This window comes from Festucalex cinctus, chromosome 3 (assembly GCF_051991245.1).
Source record: "Festucalex cinctus isolate MCC-2025b chromosome 3, RoL_Fcin_1.0, whole genome shotgun sequence".
Taxonomy (NCBI): domain Eukaryota; kingdom Metazoa; phylum Chordata; class Actinopteri; order Syngnathiformes; family Syngnathidae; genus Festucalex; species Festucalex cinctus.
The window spans coordinates 29,134,995-29,159,346 of record NC_135413.1 but is presented as its reverse complement, the minus strand read 5'-3'; the positions used below and the strand labels follow the sequence as shown (position 1 = coordinate 29,159,346).

At 40.2% G+C, this 24,352-nt stretch overlaps 1 protein-coding gene across 2 annotated transcripts in view; it reads right to left on the bottom strand.

Annotated features, from left to right (window-relative positions):
- The window catches only part of tead4 (TEA domain transcription factor 4), a 32,920-nt gene extending 11,630 nt beyond the window's left edge, over positions 1–21,290 (bottom strand). The window contains exons 1-8 of one of the 2 annotated variants that reach the window (XM_077517419.1): positions 21,147–21,290; positions 9,052–9,116; positions 7,447–7,518; positions 5,368–5,502; positions 3,608–3,651; positions 3,277–3,338; positions 3,001–3,131; positions 1,985–2,158 (exon numbers count right to left, since the gene is read on the bottom strand). In XM_077517419.1, the coding sequence (XP_077373545.1) occupies positions 1,985–2,158; positions 3,001–3,131; positions 3,277–3,338; positions 3,608–3,651; positions 5,368–5,502; positions 7,447–7,518; positions 9,052–9,116; positions 21,147–21,153 (690 nt within the window). In that variant the 5' untranslated portion in view covers positions 21,154–21,290. The remainder of the gene's footprint in view (positions 1–1,984; positions 2,159–3,000; positions 3,132–3,276; positions 3,339–3,607; positions 3,652–5,367; positions 5,503–7,446; positions 7,519–9,051; positions 9,117–21,146) is intronic. The other variant, XM_077517420.1, reaches the window with a different exon arrangement.
- Between the last annotated feature and the right edge of the window lie 3,062 nt (positions 21,291–24,352).

Below are 24,352 nucleotides of genomic sequence, written 5' to 3'. Positions count from 1 at the left end.
CAATTTGTTGGGTTTTTGTGTGGGTTATTCAACTTTTTGGATAAATCAAATAACCCAACTGAATTGGGTGAAAAATAGAAATGACCCAACTTTTTCAATTAAGTTGAGTAAAATTAAATGAACTAATTCAAACCCCAAAATGTGTTAAGATGTTTTGTTTTTGTTTTTTTAAATCCTTTGTCCTTCACTCCCAAAAACGTATTTATATGTTTGTTTGTTTTTTAATGCTTTCTGGCTTTGATACAGCTTCTGACATGAAAAGGTGGTTTATAGCAATGGTAGTGATTACAAATAAAAACGGTCAGCAGGTGGCAGCAAAGTATAACAGATCAGCCAGGGCCATGTTGCAACAAGCTCTTTTTGCCAGTGTTTTCAACAGGAACGTGAATAAATTATTAAACTTAGCTACATTCTAATGCTAATTGCTGCAAAACAGAAACATATAGAAATAAAGAAAGAAGAAGACTCTAGTGAAAAAAGATACTTTAGTGTTTCTTTTGGTCGGTTCTATATTTTTAAAGCAATAGAACACAATATTCTGTGGGCCTCGCAAAATCAGTCAAAATCCAGTAAAACAGCCAGGAGTGAAGGGGATTGCTTCTGTGAAAATGGCTGGGAATGAACGGCATGGCTCAGTGATAGAGTGGTTGTCTACCAACCTAGAGATTGTGGGTTCAATCCCTCCTTATGATCATGTTGTCCTTGAGCAAGATACTTAACCCCTAGTTACCAAAACAACGTGCTTCCACCTGTTTTGCAGAAGGAAGATGAATATATACCGGAATATATATATATATATATATATATATATATATATATATATATATATATATATATATATATATATATATATATATATATATATATATATATACCGTGTATACGTTGTAATCAGTGTAAATATACCTTAACTGTCAATCCTCACATTGCATATTTGATTCTCTAAGCACAAGAACAGCCAGGAAAATGAATGAACTGTTTATAAAGTGGACGTGGACTTATGAGACGGGGGTTGTCGGGCACTTAATGTTCCGCCGCTGATCCCGCAGCTCTTTATCGATATCAAAAATAGGTTTATAAGAAACAAACACAAGGTGGGCTGACAAATTGGCTCTCTAAGCCCCATCTCATGCCTTCCCGTGCTCGCCGCGCCGTGTACATGATAATCTGTTAATTCCTTGTCACTGCGGCGGCTTCAAGCTTGTCTAGGACAGTTTGGGGAGACGTGGTCACCTGATAAGAATAGTTCTACAACCCCCCCAACATGCATATTAGTACCCGAACGACGACATTTACGCAATCTTCAATGTGGTCTTTAAGTATTTAGTTTTAGGAAAGTTGTGTGGATGACGTTGACAGCGGACTGTCCACTTCTGAGAAAAAAAAAAAAAAAAAAAAAAAAAAAAAAGTCTCATCTGTCACCATCTTAAGATGACTTCGGTCATCACGCTTTTGCTCTCTGGCAGTACTATCATGTATGTGTGTTTTGGGGAGTGGAGCTGCTCTATAAATAAGTACATTAGGAGGGAGGGTGGGGGTCTGCAAAAGTGTCGGACTTGGTGTAATCGCACAGGGACAGGTGCCCGGGCTCACATTTCCGCTGGTGAAGTTCAGAGCTGCCAGTCTCCCGAAGGCTGCCATCGCACACTCGCTCGTACGCGCACACACACGCCATCATCAGATGGAAAACACAAACACTTCATCAATGCATTTTTTTTTTTTTTTTTTTTGAAGTGTGCTACCTATCTGAATTGTCCTTAATGTCCTTTGGCTCCGATCTCTGTCAACAGCACAGTTCACACTGCAGGACCATTTACAGCCAACAGGTGCAAGAAAACATTAACAGGAGTACGCATTGTACTTCACCCGCATGACTTTGAGAGGTCCCGCCTGCTCTGATGATGCCACCAATTGAAGGATTTAGCAACATAAATAAACAATTGGAGCTCATTGACACATGATCATAATTTGAAAGATGTTTTACCCAGAATTTGACGAGGAAGAAAGCATTGTGCGGCCCCTTGTCAAACAGCTCCTTCAGGCCTCCTTTCTTCTCGGGGAACTTGTCGTAGATCTGCCTGATGTCCACCGACTCCAGGTAGGGGTCGCTGTAGCTGGGGTTGGACTGACCGATGTGCACGAAGAGGTGTTTGTTGAACTGCGGAGACAGAAAAAAAACAAAACAAGTGAGCTATTCACATGTTAAATTGCTATGGTTAGTATTCCTCCACTGATGTTTCGAATACACTCTAAAAATGATTGGGTAAAAAAGAATAGTAACTCATTCAAACCCAAAAACGTGTAAATATTTTATTTTATTTTTTTAATATTTTGTGTCCTTCACTCCCAAAAACATATATATATATATGTTTGTTTGTCTTTTTTTAATGCTTTTTGGCTTTAATGCAGCTTCTAACATGAAGAGGTGGTTTATAGCAATGGTAGTTATTACTAATAAAAACGGTCAGCAGGTGGCAGCAGAGTATAAGAGATCAGCCAGGGCCATGTTGCAACAAGCTCTTAGCTACATTCTAATGCTAATTGCTGCAAAACAGAAACATATAGAAACATACTTTTTTTTCCTATTGAAAGAAGAGATTCGAATCTTTCTTTTGGTAGGTTCCATGTTTTTATAGCAATAGAACACAATAATCCATGAGACTTGCAAAATCAAGTCAAAATCCACTAAAACAGCCAGGAGCGAAGTGGAAATGGCTGAGAGTGAATGAGTTAACCCACAAAGCAACTCTATTTTTGTGTTATTCAAAATTGGTCCCCTTTTTGACGCAATTTGGTTTATTTTTGACCCAACTCTAGAGTCCTGAGTTTTAAAGTCCGCACACTGATGGCTGCTGGTGGTGAATGTGTACAGCCGAATGTTTTTGATGTACAGGTATCAGGAAAGTATAAAGGTTTACGTATCAGGCGCGAAAATCATCTTGTATTAACTGAAAGAATAGAAAGGCCTTTCACGCAGTAAAATAATGTTTGTCCACTTACAGTCTCGGGGTCCTGAGGTTGCTCCAGGAAGGCGGAGAACTCCAGCATTCGCAACTTGGAGCTGGCGATACATCGCCCATGCCAGGGGGGGGCGCCAGGCGACACGGACAGCCCTGCGGTGCTTTCGTAACCTGGGGAGTGGGATGGTGGGCAGTTTGAGCGCGAGATCGATTGATAAAGATCGGAGCGGTGTCTTTTTCATCATCACTTTCTCATATCATTTTGCCTGCATGATGGCGCTCTGTCAACACGACAGGAGCGAGCACGAGCACCCACCTGTTATGGGGGTCGGGCCGGTCGCTTGCATGGCGTAACTCTGTTGGGAGAAGGGCTTAATGCTGAGGGGAGGGGGGGTGGGCGAAGAAAGAGAGAGGCATGTTAGGAACCATCGCTGCCTTGTGACCCCATCTCACATACTAATTGGACCGCCTGACCTCTAAAGGCGCAGGGGGCACGGCGGCGTGCCTGACGTCTGACAGCTGACTTTATCATTTACACGGACACGCTCTAATTTGCCCGCCCAATCTGAAATGCATCTGATGCGCATTCAGCGGATCGGATGAGACGCGAATGATATGGTCGTGAAGGCGGAGGGCGGCTCACTCACTCTTCGTGGCCTCCTGGCTGTCCTGGAAGAGCCCCGTGCCAAAACTGGAAAAAAAAAAAAAAAAAAAAAAAAATGGACAGGCTTTACACAATCAGTATTTTGAAGCCGATCACCGATTAGCGAGTTTTAAAAAATAAGATAACCGGTCAGAAGATGGGCCAATGGACATCATTCGGGCAAACTCAAAACTCTCATCTTTCTTTGAAACCCAAAGCTCGACTAACTTGAAACTGCAACCCTGAGTGGAACACTAACCTTTGCAGAAAACTCGACCATTGGCTTCTAATCTGGCTAGGAGCCCTAATCTTTTCTTAAAATGAAATAACCCTGACTTTGAATCCTAATTATGTGACTGCTGCGGAGCAAAGCAGTAGCGGAGCGACCACTTGCGAAGCAAAGCAGGCACATATTACTATCCTAGAAAACGGTGTTTATTATATTTCTTTATTTACCGGAATTTTCAGACAAAATGCGACCCGAACCGTTGAACGTATCAGCACAAATGAGGTATCTAAAGATGCGGCTCGATATAACTTGGTGGAGAATTATTTTTTTTTTCGGAATTCCGAGTTACCATGGGGATGCAACCCCCCCCCCCCCCCCCCCAAAAAAAAAACAAAACAAAAAACGCCAAAAAGTCCCATAGGAATGAATGGAGAAGGAGGGAAAAAATCCACAAATCAAGCACCTAGAGATTGACCTGAATTCAACAGGAAGTGACCCGGAACTGACCTGATTTCAACAGGAAGTGACCTGAATTCAACGGGAAGTGACCCAGAACTGACCTGATTTCAACAGGAAGTGACCTGAATTCAACGGGAAGTGACCCAGAAGTGACCTGATTTCAACAGGAAGTGACGTGAATTCAACAGGAAGTGACCCAGAAGTGACCTGATTTCAACAGGAAGTGACGTGAATTCAACAGGAAGTGACCCAGAAGTGACCTGATTTCAACAGGAAGTGACTTGATTTCAACAGGATTTGGCAAATTGTTCAGTGCATGGGGATTTCCACCTTGCAAGAGTCAGCAGTCACATCCAAAATTTCCATGGAAATTTTTCTAGTTTGAAGCCATTTTCCTGGCTTTAGGCTCTATTTTGGGACCATAACTCACAGTGGTCAGTCTGGTCCTCGAGGGCCCGAGTCCTGCATTACTAGGAGGTTTCCCTCTTCCAACACACCTGGATTAAATGATCATCTCATCAGCAAGCTTTGCATAAACTTGGTAACAATCCTGATCATTCAATCAAGGACCAGACTTTGACTTTGACCTGTACCCTAATTTAAAAGCTGAATCTGATACCCTAATCCTAGTTTGAAACTCTAAAAATCAGACTTCAAATCCTCATTTGAAACCCTTAACGTCTTACAGTCTTCATTTGAAATCGCAACACTTTGTAGAAACCCTAACAATGACAGGAACCTTACTTAAGTCGGTGGCTTTGATTTTAAGGGCCTACTATGAAAACCTAACCTTTGCTTAAAACCCTATCACTGGCTTAATTAAACCCTAATTTGAAACCCAAGCCTAATTTTTGCTCGAAACCCTTATTTGAAAGTATGCCAAAAAAAAATTTGGCTTCTATTCAAGTTGAGATCTCAAGTTTCATTTTTCTCCAAGTGAACATAATCCAAATAAACCTGTGACCTACCAACTTTTAATAGGTGTAGTGAATATTTAACCAATTTGAACAACATCATCATCATGAAAAGGGGCTCAAACGTTATCAAAGGGTACTGTTGAGTGTTGAGTGACTCACCCCACCAGTCGTGGGGTAAGCCGGCCTGGAGAGACCCTGGAGTGCCATCTTGTTCTGGAAGGCGGTGGGCGAGATGATCTGGGCCGAGGACATGGTGGCCATGCTCTGTAGCGCCTTGTCTTTGGCGGCCTGGTCCTACGGGAGGAGGGCAGAGAGGGGGACACAGTAACGCAAACGGGGACCACTCATTAGCACTCAGAGCCCCCACCCCACCCCACTTAGGCCAGCCGGTAACCCAAGCGGCGCTCCGAAAGGGGAGCGCAGGTGAGGATAAGGCGATATTACAGTCAAGAGTTTGCTTTATTGCTTTGACAGGGCGATGACAAGCAGCTTCTGTTCGAGGACAAATAAGGTCGAAAGGTGATGCAATCATTAGGGTCCGAAAAAAAAAAAAACGGTAAAGCACTAATGCCACCAAAAGGAGAAAAACAACATAGTCAGCTGCTCGTCAACTGTCTGTCCCGTACTTTTGTGGCAACGTGATACGCCTCCGTCTAAATCCACAGTGGTTTCCTGAAAGCACAGCGGACTTTAACGGCAAGGCCACCCGGTGCATTCTTCCTGGCGGGGGTGGCTGGATGACACAAGGGCATAGCTGAAATATGGGAGCGAGGCTTGCCAGTGGTCTGGATTTCAAGTTACAGCAAAGTAGTATTTAAAAAAAGCGCCATTCCATCACATAAGATAACCATGTGACCACGGCGGGGCTCAGCCAGCTGAAGACCGGCGATGAGTTCCACTGCCGGCTAATGTGAGGGAGAAATGCAAACTGAGAAAGTAGCGGAGAGACTGGCATGACACCGGAACACTTTGGAGTGTTAATACCTGCAGGGGAATAACACAGGGATTCATTTGTTCCCTGACAATTGTGTTTAGTTGGGCGCGCTCATAATTGTACGCAGTAAAGCCTCGGGGGGTGGGGTGGCGTCCTGAAATAAGTTTTATGAAACATCACATTTGAAAATGTCAATTAGAGGTTGCAGTTTAATCAGCGTATAAAATGTGTGCTCAAGTGATAAAGGAATGTGGGACTGAAAATAATAGTGATAGACCAATTTTTTTTCAGGGCAAGGTCAAGGAGGCTGATAATGATATTTCAAGCCAATCTTCATTTGCAGTAAAAGAGAAAATATTAGCGCCAAATTTTTAACATTACTTTGTCTTTTAATTAAAAGGTCTGTGTCTTTTTACACCACCTGTTGCATCAGTTTGCCAATAATAAACATATAAAGAATACACAGCTTTGTTTAAAAATTATAACAAAAATTGCAGGGTCATCATCACCATGTGTGAAAAAAAAAGAAAACTAAGCAAGTAAATAGTTCCCTAAGGTTTTCTACTGTAAATAAAGTTCTCCAAAATTTCAACAATTTTTTTTTTAAAGAAAAACTGTACAGAGTCCCCAGTGTCAGCATCACATTTTAGAAAGTACAGTGGAAATTTATATAAATCCATAAATGAAAAGTTTCCTGGATCTCATTGAGCGACAAATGCATGCAAATGTAGCTCATTTGGGGTTCTCGTCAGGGTTTGCAAAAGGTTTCAGAAGATCTTCGAAGATTGATAAATTGTCTGAACATGTTCAGAATTTCTTGGTGACAAGTAAAAACTGTGAACATCTTACAAATCTTGATGAAAACTCAAAATTCGCTATGTTCGCAAGCATTGGCCGCTCAGTGAGATACCAGCTTTACCGGCCTTCAGATTGGTCAAAAGGCTGATGCCGATATTTATCAAAATGCCAAATATCGGCACAGAACATCGGCACGGCCGATAATCGGTCTATCGATAGAAAGCAACACCCCAAAGGACAAAATATTTGTCCAGGTGGTGATACGAGTGACTTTTGAGATGTGTTTTTGTTTATTTTTGTTTTTTGCTTTGACTAGCTTAAAAAAATCTGGAACACAATAATAGAATTCCCATTCATTTCAATGGGTAAATATGCCTTGAGATACAATTGTTCTCACCTAAAAGCATGATCATCAATTAAACACGCATCCCAAGGAACCTAAACATGAACTCATTCAAAACATTTTGCTATTTTAATAATAAATATAAAGTAAAAGGTTGACTCACGTAGCGTACCTTCAGCTTCACCTGGATCTCCCGGGCCTTCCGTCGAGCTAGAACCTGGATGTGACTGGACACCTGGAGGGCACACAAATAAAAGTTGGGAATTTTGTTTTTTCAATTCAATGCAATATGAAATTTTATTTCTTTAACTCTTTCTTTCTATCTGTTACCGTTTTGCAGCAACTTGAATTAGAATATAGCTAAGTTTCATCATTATTAACAAATCTGTTTAGAACTGTTGGAAAATCAGCTTGTTTGAAACATGGCGCTTGTTGATCTCTTATACTCTGCTGCCACCTGCTGGCCGTTTTTGTCACAACTACCATTTCTTCAACCGTTCTCTGCAGTTCAGAGGCTGCATCAGAGTCTTCTGTATGTATGCTCTTGCATAAGAAAAAAAAAAGTCTTTGGGACACTTAAAACATTTCATATAGAAGAACGGATTTATACGTTTTGGGGCGCAAATGTGTTAACAAGGGGGATAGAAAGAAGTAAAACTTGTTAAATATGTCTAGTATTTAACTGTCCCGAAAGCTTTTGAATTGGATGTATGTCACCCTGTGTAACATTGCATTTAAAACTTTGTACAGCACATGCATGTGGCATGACTCCTTCTTGTGACTGCCTCCAACTCAGCCCTGTTGTGTCAGTGTGATCTATTTACCTTTTTGCCATGTCTTCTTCGGGCCTTGTCATTTAAAGTGTTTGTTCTGCTTTTGGACCAGGAATCCGCTAATTAACTCATTTGCTCCCAAAAACGTATTTATACGGGTTTTTTTGTTGTTGTTTTTTTTTAGGCTAGAGCATTCAGAAGGCTTTGATGTAGTCTCTGAACTGAAGAAAATGCTTGAAGCAATGGTAGTTATTACAAAAACAGCCAGCAGGTGGCAGCAGAGTATAAGAGATCAAACAGGGCCATGTTACAAAAAAACTCTTTTCCCCACTGTTTTAAACAGATTTCTAATGAAACTTAGCTATATTCTAATGCTAATTGCTGCAAAACGGAAACAGATGGAAATATAATTAATATTTTTTTTCCTGATGAAAGAAGAGATGCTATTTTTTTCTTTTGGTAGATTCCATGTTTTATAGCAATAGAACACAATACTCTGTGGGCCTTGCAAAAGCAGTCAAAATCCACTAAAGGGATTGCTTCAGTGCAAATGGTTGGGTGTGAATGAGTTAATTGCCCGCTCTGGGATCAATAAAGTCGCCTGAATCGGAATCTCCGCTCCCTCTCTCATCAGCACTCCCACAGGGACTGAGCAGGGTCTCCATCTATGCACATCCATCATTGCCACCCCTACATCAGTCGCTGCGTATCAGATGCCACGCTGGAGGATAACGTTGCAAATCCCTCGTCCTATCCGCACGGCCAGCTTCTCGCCGCTTCTAACGAGCAGGTCGTCCGCGAGGCGCAAAAAAAACGAAACGGTGCCAAACACACGAACCCGTTGCGTATGAAGGCCGGGCGGCTGGCCCCGAATCAATCGTCGGGACGGCGGTTGAGAGGCCGCTACCCGGGGGAGTCGGGGCATCACTCAGCGGGGGGGCGGACTTTCTGAAGGGCTTCGAAAATAGGGACGGCGTTGGCCGCGTTGGACTCACCTGCTTCCTGGTCCGCGTTTTTCCAGTGCGAAGTTTGATGTAGCGTGCGATCAGCTCGTTCCGTCCTGAAAATGAAGACACCAACATTTTAAAGACGTGCTTTTGCTTTTATGTTTGACAGAAAATCTGAATAATTCAGTAAAGTTGCATTTACTGGCTCGGGACACTTGGAGTATCTTATGCGATTCGGTAGAGGAACAGTATGAAAAATTCACACGTGCATAACTAGAGCTGCATGGTCACTATTACCACAATACTGTAATACTAGCACTGTAAATTAGGGAAGGGGATTCATATTGCAACAGAAATTAAATGGCTATTGCTGTAGGCAGCTGGGACCAGTATAAGACAGCCAGTCTGGACATTTCATTGAGACATCTCAACTCCTCTCAGGTCATCAGTACAGCACTAATACTGGTCGTTCTTTGCAGAGGATAAAGAATATATGACTGGTATATTGTATTTTTACATGTTTTGCTGGATTTTATGCAATCAAACCGTTGCTTGAAGGGTTATAGCACCACAACATAGATGCTAATTTGCATTAGCATTTAGTGAGCGGACAAAAAAGCTAACCTAAGCGACACCCACATCCCTCATTGATATGATGCCCAACAACTGCTACAGCTACTAATAATGATGAATTAACCTTTTCTAGATATGAAAATAGACAAACCATTTATAAGTAAAATCATCTCAAAATGTCTATTCTTAATGGCAAATAAAAATAAATGAGAAGATTCAGAGGCAAAAAATGGTTTGCCCTACTTTCTGCTGTGTCAATATGTCCGATTTGTGAATATTTCCCCTTCATGATCCTCAAGTAAACATTGCTTGAAAAATCATCTTAATACAGAATGCTCATGTTTTGCGTTTTACCCCTTCAGACCTGCATTTTTTCTGCTGCTCATTTAATTTGTATAATTTTTTATTATTATTATTGGGGGGTTTTTTTTTGGGGGGGGGGGTACCTTTTTGTTATAATGGACGCTAGGATGGTATGCCTGTAACGCGCGCGTTGTAAACTTACCAAGCTTATATGTACATTTTCAAAGTGGCTGTCGCATCCTTCGATTTCCTTTATGCGGCATCTTTAAGGAAAAATTGTTGACACCCGTGTGTGTAAGGACAGATACGTAGAGTACACGTGTCTCTGTGAAGGCCGGCTTCGGTGTCAAAGAGTGACAGTCAGTCCACCGCACTTTGCACTGTGGATCCGCGCACGTCCGCTAATGACAGACAGCTCACACTGGCCAAGCAGGTGGGCGACCGCGGCAAGCAATCAGATCCTCGGGACCCGACCCGGGATAGACAGCAGAGGCCACCGCACCAAAAAGGGGGGGGGGGGGGGGGGGCAGTCTAGTGACAGTGCCAGGCAGCTGGTGCGTGTGTGTCAATGTTTATGGAATATGCCTTTACGCCCACAGTAAATCTTGGCCTTGTTCCCCTCGCCCACCCTCTCACCCGTTGAGAGGCTCCGGTTACGCTGCGGCGGGTTCCTTCGGGCCTCGTCATGCTCACGCTGTTTTAAAATCGGGAATATGATTCATGACACCAGACTTACTTGTGCGCTAAAATTGCTACATTTACCATGATCCTTCACGTAAATAAGTTTTTAGATTTCCAGTGTGACACTAATGTAAAAAACAATGCGTGCTGATTGTGTTCTCGTTTCAGATACTCCGCCACTCCTTGGGCGAATGCTTGGGGAAGCTCCCATGAAAAAATACTTTCCAACACACCCACGAGATCAGAGGCGAGTCATCCCACTCAGCGTTGAGATCATCCGGTGAGAATTAGCCAGACAGGCGACTTGTGCCAAGCGAAGCTGCAGTGTGACGCGACGGAGGTTTCTCAAGGGCACGCGTAAAATTAGAGCAAGTCGCTCATATTTTAGAACTTCCACTCCTATCCTTTAGGTGGCGCTATTGCACACGAAAACAACACTTGACAAATTGAACAATTTTCAGCAGTGAAAAGTTAATATTTTGTCCACAATGAATTTGATAACTTCATTATTTTTCATGTACAATTAATACCTTTAAAAAGTGATTTTTCTACTTGCTGTCCACTAATGATGACATCACCTGTGCTGAGGAAGTAGGTGACGGCCAATCATGGCTCACCTGTTTTCTGGGTTTGGTCAGTAAACTGAGCCATGATCGGTCGTTACCTACTTCCTCAGCACAGGTGATGTCATCATCAGTCGACAGCAAGTACAAAAAAAATAAAAAACATACTTTTTAAAGGTACTAATTGTACATGAAAAATAATGATGTTACCACATTCGTTATAGACAAAATATTAAATTTTACTGCTGGAAATGGCTGAATGAGTCAAGTAACCCTTTAACAAATGGTTGCCAACTGTCACAGACTACAAGCTACAATTGGGAACCACATGAAAAGCCTACTAGAACAACCGAACTTTAGTTGGGTTTATTTTTACTTATGCTCTTCAAAAGTGACCCCAGTGTTTAACTTAGTCTCATTTTTGTACATCACAAAATTATGGCGTTCGAATAGGGGTGTGTAGACTTTTTATACCCACTTGCATATTGGTATCCCTGTGGTGAAAAAGGCCCCGAAAGACACATTCACTCATTCATCATAGGGCTAGTAAGGCACACCCTCGTGTTCCCCTCCAGAGTCAATCCTCGGACCCGGCAGGGTCATAAATCTGCATGAATGGCCCAGTGTGATCACTCCCGCTCAGGACATTCCCGACATTCCTATACGCTGATTATACTTCTGCATCTGCATCTGCCGCTCCGACATAGCCCCAGTTCGTGTCCTGTTTGTGCACAACAACAAAACTTTTCATGGATTAAATCGGGGAAACTTTATAGCACACATCTGAAAATAAATCGTAGTAGCATCACATCTCATGTGACCACAATCTACACGTGTATCATATAAAAAATATGCAAAGTGCCATTTTCCCTTGGCAGCCGTCAGTTTTCCTGACACTTTCTCAGGCTGAGTCAGCTGAGGAAGGTCACATTAAGGCTGACGGAATTTCTTGCTTGGGTGTGATTCCCCCCCACCCCCGTCATAGTTTATTCAGCTAAGTGTTCTCAGAAAAGACGCCTGTCATACATATATTGATGCTAACAATGAGTCAAGTGGCGATGATGCAAGAATCTTCAGGGTGACTGACGTGCTTCAATCGTTATATTTGTGATAGAATAACAACATTGATATTTGCACAACCGCTAAACGTACCAAAGGATCAGTAATTTACTTTTATTTTATATTTTATTTTACATTGACTTGAACTGAACATGACTGTAATTTCCCTTTAAGAATAACAGTCTAGTGACAAACTACACAAGTGGTTCTAGAAAGCTTCCCTGCAGAACTCCATGTTGGTCTCGTATGTTTAATTGTGGTCATAGGTTGACACACCCTGGCAGAAATTGCATAACCTTTGCATGACCCAAACATAACCCTTGCATGGCCCAAGCTTAACCCTTGCATGACCCTAGTCATGACAGTAAACATAACCCTTACCTGACCCTAGTCATGACAGTAAGCATAACCCTTGCATGACCCAAACATAACCCTTGTATGGCCCAAGCATAACCCTTGCATGACCCTAGTCATGACAGTAAACATAACCCTTACCTGACCCTAGTCATGACAGTAAGCATAACCCTTGCATGACCCAAACATAACCCTGTCATGCCCTTGCATGACCCAAACATAACCCTGGCATGACCCAGTGATGACAAGACTTAGGGGTGGTCTTCCTCAGACACGGGCCCCAAATGGTCAGAGTTGGTAGTTACTTAATGTTGTGCTGCGTGTCTTCAAATTTAAGATTTGGTCCAATAAATTACTAAATGACTCACACCAACAGATGTTTACAAGCTCATATCTGATACCTCGTAATTAATGAAGCACCCATCATCTGGAATGCTTTGTTTGTCGGTTGTTGCGTGGTAATCCAACTAATCCAGTTGTATTATTCCCCTTTCTAATTATGCGTGTCATCTGTCTATGTCAGTTGTGTCACTGTTTGTGTTCTTTCATCACATTTACTGGTTGAGTTGTAGATAATTCCTTGCCATCTGGTCCGTCATGGCTACAAAAAAATAAATAAATAAATAAAATAAAAACAGTAGAAAAGGTTGTTGATGAGAAATTAGTCTGTGTATGGATATACTTGTACATTGACTCATACCTCGAAAATCTAGTTTGGTGGCGAACATCAGTTTCCCAATGATACTGTATGGTGCTAATTATGTTTAAAAACACAACCAAAATGGATTACATTGTGACAATGTCATTATTAATCTTTTGTAAGAAGTATATTTCCAAAAACTAAATCCCGTTAGCCGTTGCCTCTTCATTCGCACCGTAGCGAAAAAACATTCATGTCACCTCGACAATGTACGTACACGTGTACCGTATATGCTTGCTCACTTCATTGTTCAAAAGTATTAGAACGATCACGGAAATATTTTGGCTGGGTTAAGGACGCCTATAAAAGATACTGATGTACATTGACTCAGAAAAAAAAAGAGACATGCACATAATTTGCCCATATTTAACTCATTTGCTCCCCAAAACGAATAAATATGTTCTATTTTAAATGTTTTAAGTGTCCCAAAGACGTATTTATATGTTGTTAAATATTTTTTTTTATGCTATTATTATAGAAGGCTTTGATGCATCTTCTCAACTCCAAAGAACGGTTGAAGATATGGTAGTTATTACACAAACAGAGAGTAAAGGAGATCAACCAGGACCATGTTAAAAAAAAATACTCCAAATTCTAAATAGATTTGTGAATAATGATGAAACTTAGCTATATTCTAATGCTAATTTGCTGCAAAACGGAAGCAGGTAGAAATGTACCGTTTTTTCCTGATGAACGAAGAGACTTTAATCTTTCTCTTGGTATGATCCATGTTTTTATAGCAATAGAACACAATATTGTGTGGGCTTTTTAAAATCAGTCAAAATCCAGTAAAACCGGGAGTGAAGGGGGTTGCTTCTGTGAAAATGGCTGGGAGTGAATGAGTTAAACATCACTTAATCACTTGTCCAAGTAAAAATATAAAACATTTTTGGGGCTAAAATATACTTAATTTGCATTAATATTATACATAATTGCACAGTAATAATCCCAAATGCTCTTGCTCAAGAGGCACCACTTAAAAAGTGCACAGGTCAAGACTGACCTTGAATCTGTCACTTGACCGGCAAAGTTGACACCCGAGTGAGGGGACGAGGACTCCCCTGTTGCTTTCCACTGACCTTCGCATCACGTTTTTAAAAACGAGAATCCCTTGAGAGCCATATAACATATTTATATCAGCACACAAAAAGACAACAATAGGACGACAGGCCGCGCGAGCAAAGCTTAGTCGGGATAATGTTTCGGCGTGTGCATATTCTTTGTTGGCCAAACTGTGTGAAAATCCCGTCAGCATTCAGGGAAGCTTTGTTGACTTCATTCACAGCGGCATTGAAAGCCTCCTCCTCTTTTTTTTTTTTCCCCCTGCACATGAACAGAACCATCAAAATCCTGGATAAGTGCTGCTCTCACAGCTGTTAGAGAATCAAGTGTGACGAAACCAAACAGCTGCATCATCAAGCAGGATGTAATAGTAATAACAGTGAGCAGTGAGTAAATAACGACATGTTGAACGGCGGCATACAAATTACCGTTTTCCCATTATTCCATATAAATCGTGATATAAATATAAATCGTGATACTTTTGTCTCCCGATATATCATCGATACATGTATGTAAGTATCGCGATATTTGCAGTTAATATACAGCCACTAAAACGGCTCCATTGAACCATGACTTATTGAGCAATTACTTGGCGGGCCACTAGGGGGAGCACCTCATAAGAGTGGCGGGGAAATGGACGGAAATCTTCAGGTGAAGAAGACTTATGATCTTAGTTTTATTATTATTATTATTATTATTATTATTATATTTGTATTTTTATTATTATTATTTTATTTATATTTTTATATATATTATATATATTTATATATTATGTATTTATATTATATTTGTATATATTTACACTATTTTAGGATACTAGGATTTTTTTGATTTTTTGATTTTTATTAGAATTTATTCATTATTATTTATTTTTATTATTTAGTTATTTATTTATTTTATTTTTATTCATTTATATTATTATTATTGTATGATTAGTTTTATCATAGATTATCGTGGATTTATTACCTAAGCAATATATTGCTAATCGTGGTATCATCATATCGTGAGATAATCATTATCGTGAGCCTTGCATCGCATATCGTGTCGTATCGTGAGGTAGCCAGAGGTTTCCACCCCTAGTCAGAGTGCAGGGCATCGTCTCTCGCCGAGAGCCACACAAGGCAGGAAATGTTTTCCTTGGCAGGCGTACGTCGAATGGCCAGACCGCCACAATATCCTCGACACCGTCCCTAATAAGCCAGCTAATAGGAGGCCTGCTGAGTAATGAGCTCAAGGGCCAGGAAAAATGTGGCAGATGAGGATATGGGCTGGAATTTTGGAAACATTCCGTTCAATTACGGAATCCACAAGCGCAGATTCCTTCAGTGTTGCTGCTGCCCGGAGACTCAATGTCACAGTTGTAGCGAAGAATGGCATTCATTCCTCAGCCGGGAATTTGACCTAAAATTCGGAATATGTCGCATTCAGCCAGCAGACGCGTTGTTATTTTTTTTTTGCTGTGTTGTCTATGAGTCCGTATTTAGCGTGCGGAAGGCCACAAGTTAACCTTTGCAAGAGAATCGACTCGTTGCCTAGTTTGCCATTTAATTTGGCCCGCTGAGAGATGACGAGCGATCAGCGCTTGTGACAACATGATCAACACTAAAGACCAACAAAAGTGGATTTGCATTGATTGCGGCTGCTTGAATGACTTGAGTCGCTGGCCACCGGCGACCTTAGCACGGTGATTAAGTAGACACCCGTAGAGCTGCAGGGGCTATAAAACTGTGAAGCATCTGGGCTGCTTCGGGGGAAATGGTTGTGTGGGAAACGTTGGACCATTAGCATCCATCTAAAATCTTGGACAAACAACACATTGTTGAACCAGAAAGGGACGAGAAGAGTCGTGCTAATTGCAAAATTGCTTCGTGCTTAACTAAACAGGCCCGGATTTTTATTAAACTGATTAGTAAAGTGAGATGAAATCAATCAATATTTCAGTCTACCTTTTGTGACGTTTTTGTTTGGTGGTGAGCCATGAGATTTTTTGCCGAATGTAAAATATGTGCATTGGCTCAAAATGTGGGTAGACAGAAGTGGGTATACTCAATTTGCAAAGTAGTTCAGAAAAAAAAACATCTTATTAAATAATCATAACTTGATTAAGAGAAATTTGTAGTTATTACTGGTAACACAAGCATCACAAATTAATGTAAGTTGTCTTTTCGTGGGAAATATTCAGTATAAATAATGTTGTAAAATAATATTGAGTGGACAATAAATAAATAAAAAAATAGTGGAAAAACAGTCACTACGAGACCTGTAAAATGTAAAAATGGTCTTTTAGAGACAAATATACAGTAAAAAAAAAAAAAAAACAATAAAATAATGTTGTAAAATAATATTTAGTCAACAATGAATAAAAATGAAAAACAGTCACTACTAGACCTCAATATTATTCTTTAGTCCTCCATATTGTTTTAGGCCGAATCTTTGAGTATTTGTCCCCATTCTTGTGTTTTAACTTAAAGCTGTCAAACAATTATTAGAATTTTTTAAAATCAGATTTATAACATATTTAGAATTTTGATTAATCATGATTAATCACTTCATTTAAAACATTCATTATCAACATTTTTTGCCTGCCAAACTTGAAGAGCATCTGTTATGTGTTAATTCTCTCTACGCTTAATGTTACCTTAATTTTTTGATCCACTGCACTCTCCCATCCTCCTCTTTTTTCTAATCAGTTCATTACTTGTATAATTTAAAATGAAAAAAAAAAAAAAAAAGATGACCCGCATATTTTGACATGAACACATTTTCTGAATGTCATACGCAAACGTTTATTAAATACTTCACATTAATGTGTGTACTTATGTTTGCTGCTCAAACACGACCTGCACTACCTTTAATGCAACCATCCGCTGTCACGCTAAAGGATCATCTCCGGTCAAAATTAATAGTGTGATTCACTGATTAATCTGCATTAATATGTGATTAATGCATTTTTATTTTTTTTTGTGTGTGAGTAATCAATGAGCTAACACTTTAGCTTTGATAGCGCTCGTTTTAACTTACTTTAAACACAACGTGCAGCCAAGATCATGTCAGTTAGTGTGTAACCGGTGGCGACCAGCCCAGGGATCGAACCCGCACCACGAGCAAGTTCCTGGTGCATGAGCGCAAAGCGCTTACATGGAGCTAAAACTCCAGATTACCCTATTTGCTATTTGTTTTGTCAGATTTTTCCGTCTTAGAAAAAAAAAAAAAATGACCACAAGAAAGAGATGTCCCATTAAAGCGAGTCCGAACAATTTTCAAACAGGCAGGCGAGGACGAGGTAAATCCCTGAAATAGCGCTTGTGCATTGAGGGGACAGGTGTGACAGAGCTGTGCTGGGTCCCCGAGGCCATGCAAGAAACGACTGTCCACCTTTGGTGTTTATTTGTCCGCCGCCCCCTCCAGGCGCTCAAAGGGTAAACGTCTATTCTGGTTTAGGGTTACAACTGAGCTGCCTTGAACCCCCCCCCCCCCCCCCCCCCCCCCCCCGGACTACCAAGTGCACATGCCATTCCTGGCAGGCCAGTGCGCTCCGCTGGTGGGTACACTTTTTTTTTTTTTTTTTTACAATCTTTCCCCATGAAATCCTTCATTCCTGTGACAAACAACGACCTCAAAACACCGTCTTGTGTGACATTATAAGGGTTTAAGTGTCAACCAAGAGGCCAGCGACAACAGCAAAAGGTGGCAACGCTAACAGTTAAAGTCGCGGTTTGGCACCGTCGCAACACCGGGCGATGACAGAGCTCGTCTGATAGCGCCAATACTTCTGTCCAACAACCGGATCCGTCCAAGACACGCCGCGCCAAAGCCATTTGTTAGCAGGCATCTTTCAGCGACGTGCCATGGAGGGACGCCAGCTTACCTTTGCGCGCACCTGTTTGGCAGCGCCGTCACTCAGAGTCTTAACAGTTGAAAAGCAAAGTTATCCCGTTTCATTATTTTTGCAGGGATTTTAGCTCAATCCGCTATTTTCGTACAAGGAAGACGTTGGCCTGCTCCGGGGCGGATTTTGTGTCAACAATTGGGCTGCATTTGTCTTTGCTTTACATTCAACCACAGATGGTCATCATGAATTTGTTCATGGCAAAAATGTTCATCATCTGGGATTTGATCAAATTTGTATTCATTTTCCTAAGTAATGTAGAATCAGTTTTCTCATGACTTGAATGCAACAAATTAGAGGACAAAGTTATCGTTCTCCTATTTTACATTACCGTAGCGAAACATACTTAGTAGGCTATAAATGACCAAGATTTTTGGAGCTGATCACCAAATCAGTGAGTTAAAATAAAATAAAAATAAATAAAAAATAAAAAAATAAAAATAACTGACTACCGATCCAATCAGGCAATGGATCAATTCATCTATTGAACAACTAGCTTAACTTGGGAATTAGATGAGCCTGGCCCACAAATAGCCAAAATCCCCATAAAGCCCCCCCCCCCCAAAAAAAAAAAAAAGATATAAAAATAAATATAATAAAAAAAATGTTTAAAAAAAAAAAAAATCACCTTGGGAAAAAAAAATGCCATTTTTTTTAATATTGGAAAAAATTTTAAATAAAATCTGACTGTATATGCTATTAAACCTTGGATCCCCTAAAAAAGAAAAAAAAAAAGAAAAATTAAAAATCACCTTGAAAACCCCCCCACCTTTTTTTAATATTGGAAAATAATTTAAATAAAATCCGACTGTATATGCTATGAAACCTTGGATCCCCCATAAAAAAAAATACATAAATAAATAAATAAAAATCACCTTGGAAAAAAAAAGCCTTTTTTTTTTAAATATTGGAAAATAATTTAAATAAAATCCGACTGTATATGCTCTGAAACCTTGGATCCCCCCCAAAAATTATTTAAAAAAAAATAATGAAAAAATAAAAAATAAAATAAAAAAATTAATCACTTACTGTTTATGCTATGCAACCTCGGATTATTAACAAAAGCTGCACAGAATGTCCGTGAAGTGAACAAAATTGTGTTGTAAAGTTTCATTTAATGGATACGATCAATGACAATGACATCATTTATAAACAAAAACAGTGCAGCTCAGCCTCTGACTAACAGACATCACACCAAAGAAGCTCACAGCTAAAGCTAACGCTAATGCAAAAACAAATATGATTATTGTTTTTATTGTATAATCATGACTGTAACTGTTAGACTTGCTTCCTAAAAATAAGACAAAGTGCCTTTAATAATAGTGCTACAATCGTGATTGGCCAATTTCCGTGGAAATGTTACGGCATGTCAATTAATGCCTTTTATTGTCAATTACAAAAACTGATCACCCGCAGCTCTTACTTTTTGCAGCCTGCAGCCAACTAGACACATGAACAAGAACCAGTTAGCTGGAATTACTTCTTCCGCTTTTCTTTTTACTAAGTTAATGTCCAAGATAAGAAAACTGTCGGAATTTGAATTAAGGATCAAGAAAAAAATTGGATGAGTAATTTTTTCAACCAAGGAAATACCTATGAATAGTAGACCCCTCCTGACATGCAACGCATCATCATCATCATCATCCTATGCCTCATATTTCAACCATCCATCGTTTTCCATCCTGCTTATCATGTTCAGGGTCACAGGCGAGCTGGAAGTTGGAACCCATCCCAGCTGACTTGCAGCCAAATGGGAGCTACCGCCCCCTTGGACTGGTGCATTTCAACGCCAGCTGTGTGAAAGTCAGCTATGTGAACCACTACACTGCTACCCTCCCTTATAATTGATCAGTTCAGAACAAATTATTAATTAAAACCAATAAAAACACAAGATGTCACTAGATTCCAAGCCTGAGATAGCTAGCACGGATTCTGATGTCATCCATGACAAAAAAAAAACAAACTGAGCATCTGTTTGTCAAGTTTTGGCAAACAATGTTTTGCATTGAGGGACCGAGTGGAAGTGGAAGTGACAGGTGTGCAGGAAATGCAAGAAGATGAACGAGTGTGTGTGCCAAGGTTATTTTAGTTAACTAAAACTAATGAAAAAACTAAAATTCAAAAAACAATTTCGTTAACAAAATAAAATAAAAACGAAAACTAACTGAAACTACATTTTATGTTTACAAAACCAACTTTTTGGGGGATGATTTTAAATGTGATTTTAAGGAGATTTATTTTGATATTACCCGGAATAAAGACGTTAGAAAGTACGTCACAAATAAGTGATGTCATCTTGCAGCAGCCAATAGAAAAGCACCTTCAGATGACGTCGCTTCCATGTTTTTTGGTTGTTGTTTTTTTAAATACAGTATTGCGCACAAGTAATACACATTTAATTTAAACAAAAAAAAACTAAAACTAATACTGAAACTAACTAAAACTAAATTTAAATGAAGCATTTATTAAACAACTAAACACACTGAGACCCACACATAAGAACACCTAGGGACAATTCGGAGCGACCAATTAACCTGCCATGCATGTCTTTGGAATGTGGGAGGAGACCGGAGTACCCGGAGAAGACCCACGCATGCACGGGGAGAACATGCAAATTCCACCCAGGAAGGCCGGAGCCTGGACTCGAAGCAAAGTCCTCAGCACTGAGAGGCGGACCTGCTAACCACTCACTCACACACCACCATGCCGCCCCCACAAAACGAATTAAAACTAAATTTAAAAATCTAAATCAAAACTAAAACGAAAATTTCCAAAACTATAATAGCCCTGTGTGTGCACGTGTGTGAAATACTCTGTCATATATCGGGGGGGGAAATAAAATAAAATTAAAATAAAATAAAATAAAATAAAATAAAATAAAATAAAATAAAATAAAATAAAATAAAATAAAATAAAATAAAATACGTGGAAGTGAAAGAGATGGAGAGGCGGGGCGTACCGTACATCTTGCCCTCATCAGAGAGGATGATCTTCCTCCGGCCGCACGGCGGGTAGATGGCCAGGGCCTCCTGGAAGCTCTGCTCGATGTCGGGGCTCCACACACCCTCCGCATCGTTCTCCAAGGGCTTGTCTAGCGGGTCCCCCAGCTCCTCGCTCCCAGCCCTGGGGGAGGGAGCCGGCACCCACTCCGTAGACGTGGTGGGAAGAAGGGAAGGGGACCACGGAGCAAGGGGGTGGATGCTCGGCGGTTGGGGCGGGGGCGGGTTGCGAGGGCAGGTGAAGGTGGAAGTGAGAGATGGGCTGGCTTGATGGTGTTGGTGCTGCTTGTGCGGAATCCACCAGTGGGACGTTGTCGGCAGGGGAACCCTAAAAAAAAAAAAAAGGGAAGAAAAGAACTCAAATGCAAGTAATTATTTTTTTTCGCCCACACCCACATCACTCACCAGGCGAGGCCTTTTAAAGCCTGAAAAATCTATTTTTGTCCGATTACATGACAGGATAGTTGGTAGAATAATCGATTAGATTCGATAGCTGCATCCCTAATTTCAGTTGTTGTTTTTTTTTAAACCCAACAACTTCAGTAAAACCTACAATATTCTAGTTCAGTAACAGTGAAACAATACAATAATTAGCAGTGTTAAGAAAAATCGATTCGGCAATATATCGCGATATTACAGCGCAGAATTCTTGTATCGATTCAATATGCAGCCAAATCGATATTTCAAAATAATTTTTTGATGGAAATATTCAACAAAAATTATTACTTAGGGTTAGGGTTCACACATTAAGCATGGAAGAATGTTTATATATTTATATATGTTATATTAATGGAACATTAAGCCGTAATATTTTATTTCAATGCTGTTCAAACATGAAACAGATTGCAATCAATATAGTGTTGAAGTTTCAGTTAAATACATATAAATAATACAATACAAATCTTACACTGTACATGTACAAGTTTACTGATGATTTTTTTTTTTTTTTTTTAAGTTAAAAAAATATTGCAATAATCGATTTACAGAGCCGTATCGGGATTAAGTGCTATCAAATCGAATCGTGATACGGATCGAATTGCCAGATATTAGGCAAATCACACCGCTAACAATAATAGTTTAACAATTAAAATAAATTGGTATTTCTCATTTTTCTCTAAATTAGCAAGTGCATCAATTAAATAATCAAATCTAACAATTGAAATTTGAATCCATTTTATTTTCTATCCATCCACGCTCTTTACTGCTTATCCTCACTAGAAAGAGAGCACCTCCCATTCGAACCCACGACCTCTGAACTGTGAGTCAGATGGGCTCACCACTTGTCCAATGTACCACCTTGAATTGTATCCTTTTTTTGCCCCTTTCTCTTTTTTTCTAGTTACAGGTCAACAATTGCTCAAAAGATTCTTGTTTACGACATGCTTTTTCTGCATAGTCACCTGTTGCTAGGCAGACTTTAGATCATCATCATAACTGCATTCGCCCATTAGCTGGAACGGCAAATTACGGGGGCTACAATGAAAATTATCCATACCCATTGAGCAAACGACAGCTCTGTATTAAATATAAAACACATCAGGTCCTTTGATATGGCCCTAAAAGTCACTACTAGCCCACGGTTGTCCATAGCAACGTGTAAAAAAAAAAGAAAAAGTGAGTTTGATTGGGTTAGTGCTGGCCAGAAAACAAATAAAGCAGCGCCTGGTGTGAAGATGAGCTGGAAGGGGAAGGAGGCGGGGCCGCTGGAGGGGCCCAAAGTCAATACACGAGGAGCCACATTAAAGCGGGATCACCGTCCAGACACGCACGCACATGCCAATAGGACCACAGCAGGTTATTAAGGCCAGAGGGAGCTTCTGAGTTCGCCCACTTGGTCATCGTCACCGTCTGCATTCTGTAATTGTTGAGCTGGAATTTCGATCAGTTCAGAAGCTGGTAGCCAATTAACGAGGCTAACGAAGCTTGGACGTTCCATCGAAATGGACGCGAGGAAGCGCAGGAGACGTCCAGCGACAGATGGGCATCCTGTTTGCTCTCGACACAATGTTGTTTCGGATGTGCGTGTCAAATGGGAAAAGGGGCCAAGACGGAAGCTCGTTGGGGAGAAGGACCTCATGAGTCAGTACAATCGCAAGCTTCACTCCGGCTTGTCCATTTAGGGCAAGGAAAGAGACAGTGACGTCACTCTTAAGCCCAAACATGAGTGTGAGTTACGTGTGGTGGAAGGACGGCACCTTCAAAAGCAGATTATACTGGCGGTCGGTCGGGTTTGGTGGAAAGTGCGAGGAAGAAGCAGCCTAGAGAGGATTTTTTTTTTCTGTGATGTACTTACGTTTATAATAGTGATAGACCGATATGGTTTCTTCAAGGCCGATTCTGATATCAATTATATTAGTAGACAGGGAGATCGATAATCAATATTTCAAGCCAATACTCATTTGCAGTAAAAAAAAAAAGAAAATATTATCCATCCATCCATTTTCTTGACCACTTATTCCTCACAAGGGTCGCAGGGGGTGCTGGAGCCTATCTCAGCCGAAATCATCATAGGTTATAATTTCATAATTTATCTCTCAATTGGCTCCACATGCATTCAAATCTTAGCATTCAGCTTTCAGCATTCCCACGCAATTTCTCCAGAAATTGCACTTAGTCTAATTTTTATTAACACGCATCATGTAGAAGCTCTGCAAACCCCAAATTGTGCAAGTTTATTAACAACAACAAATCACCAGCAACATCAAACCGATTTATATCGGGCGTAACGTGAAAAGATGATTCGATAAACATCTCGATACGTGGGGTGCGATATCATACAAATTCAAAGATGCAACTATTTTAAAATATAACAATTCCATTTGGTTCGTCATGCCAAAACCAATTTTCCAAATTAAATCTGTTTTTGTTACGCCCGTAATTGATGCACAATGATCCATAAGCGAGGCACACTAAATTTAAATGGAGTTGATATTACTTTTGATCTATTTTTATTTTTATTTTTATTTTATTAAGTTAAATAGTTTGGGTCAGATTGAATCGAACCAAAAATGATTGTTCCACTTGAAAATGTACTTCTCTCGAATCGTATCGTACCCCATATGTACTGTATCAAGATACGTAAAACATATCAGTCAACAACTTTTGAAGTAAATGCATAAAAAAAAAAGAGAAATTTGAAACTATGACATTAAAAATAAGACCGATG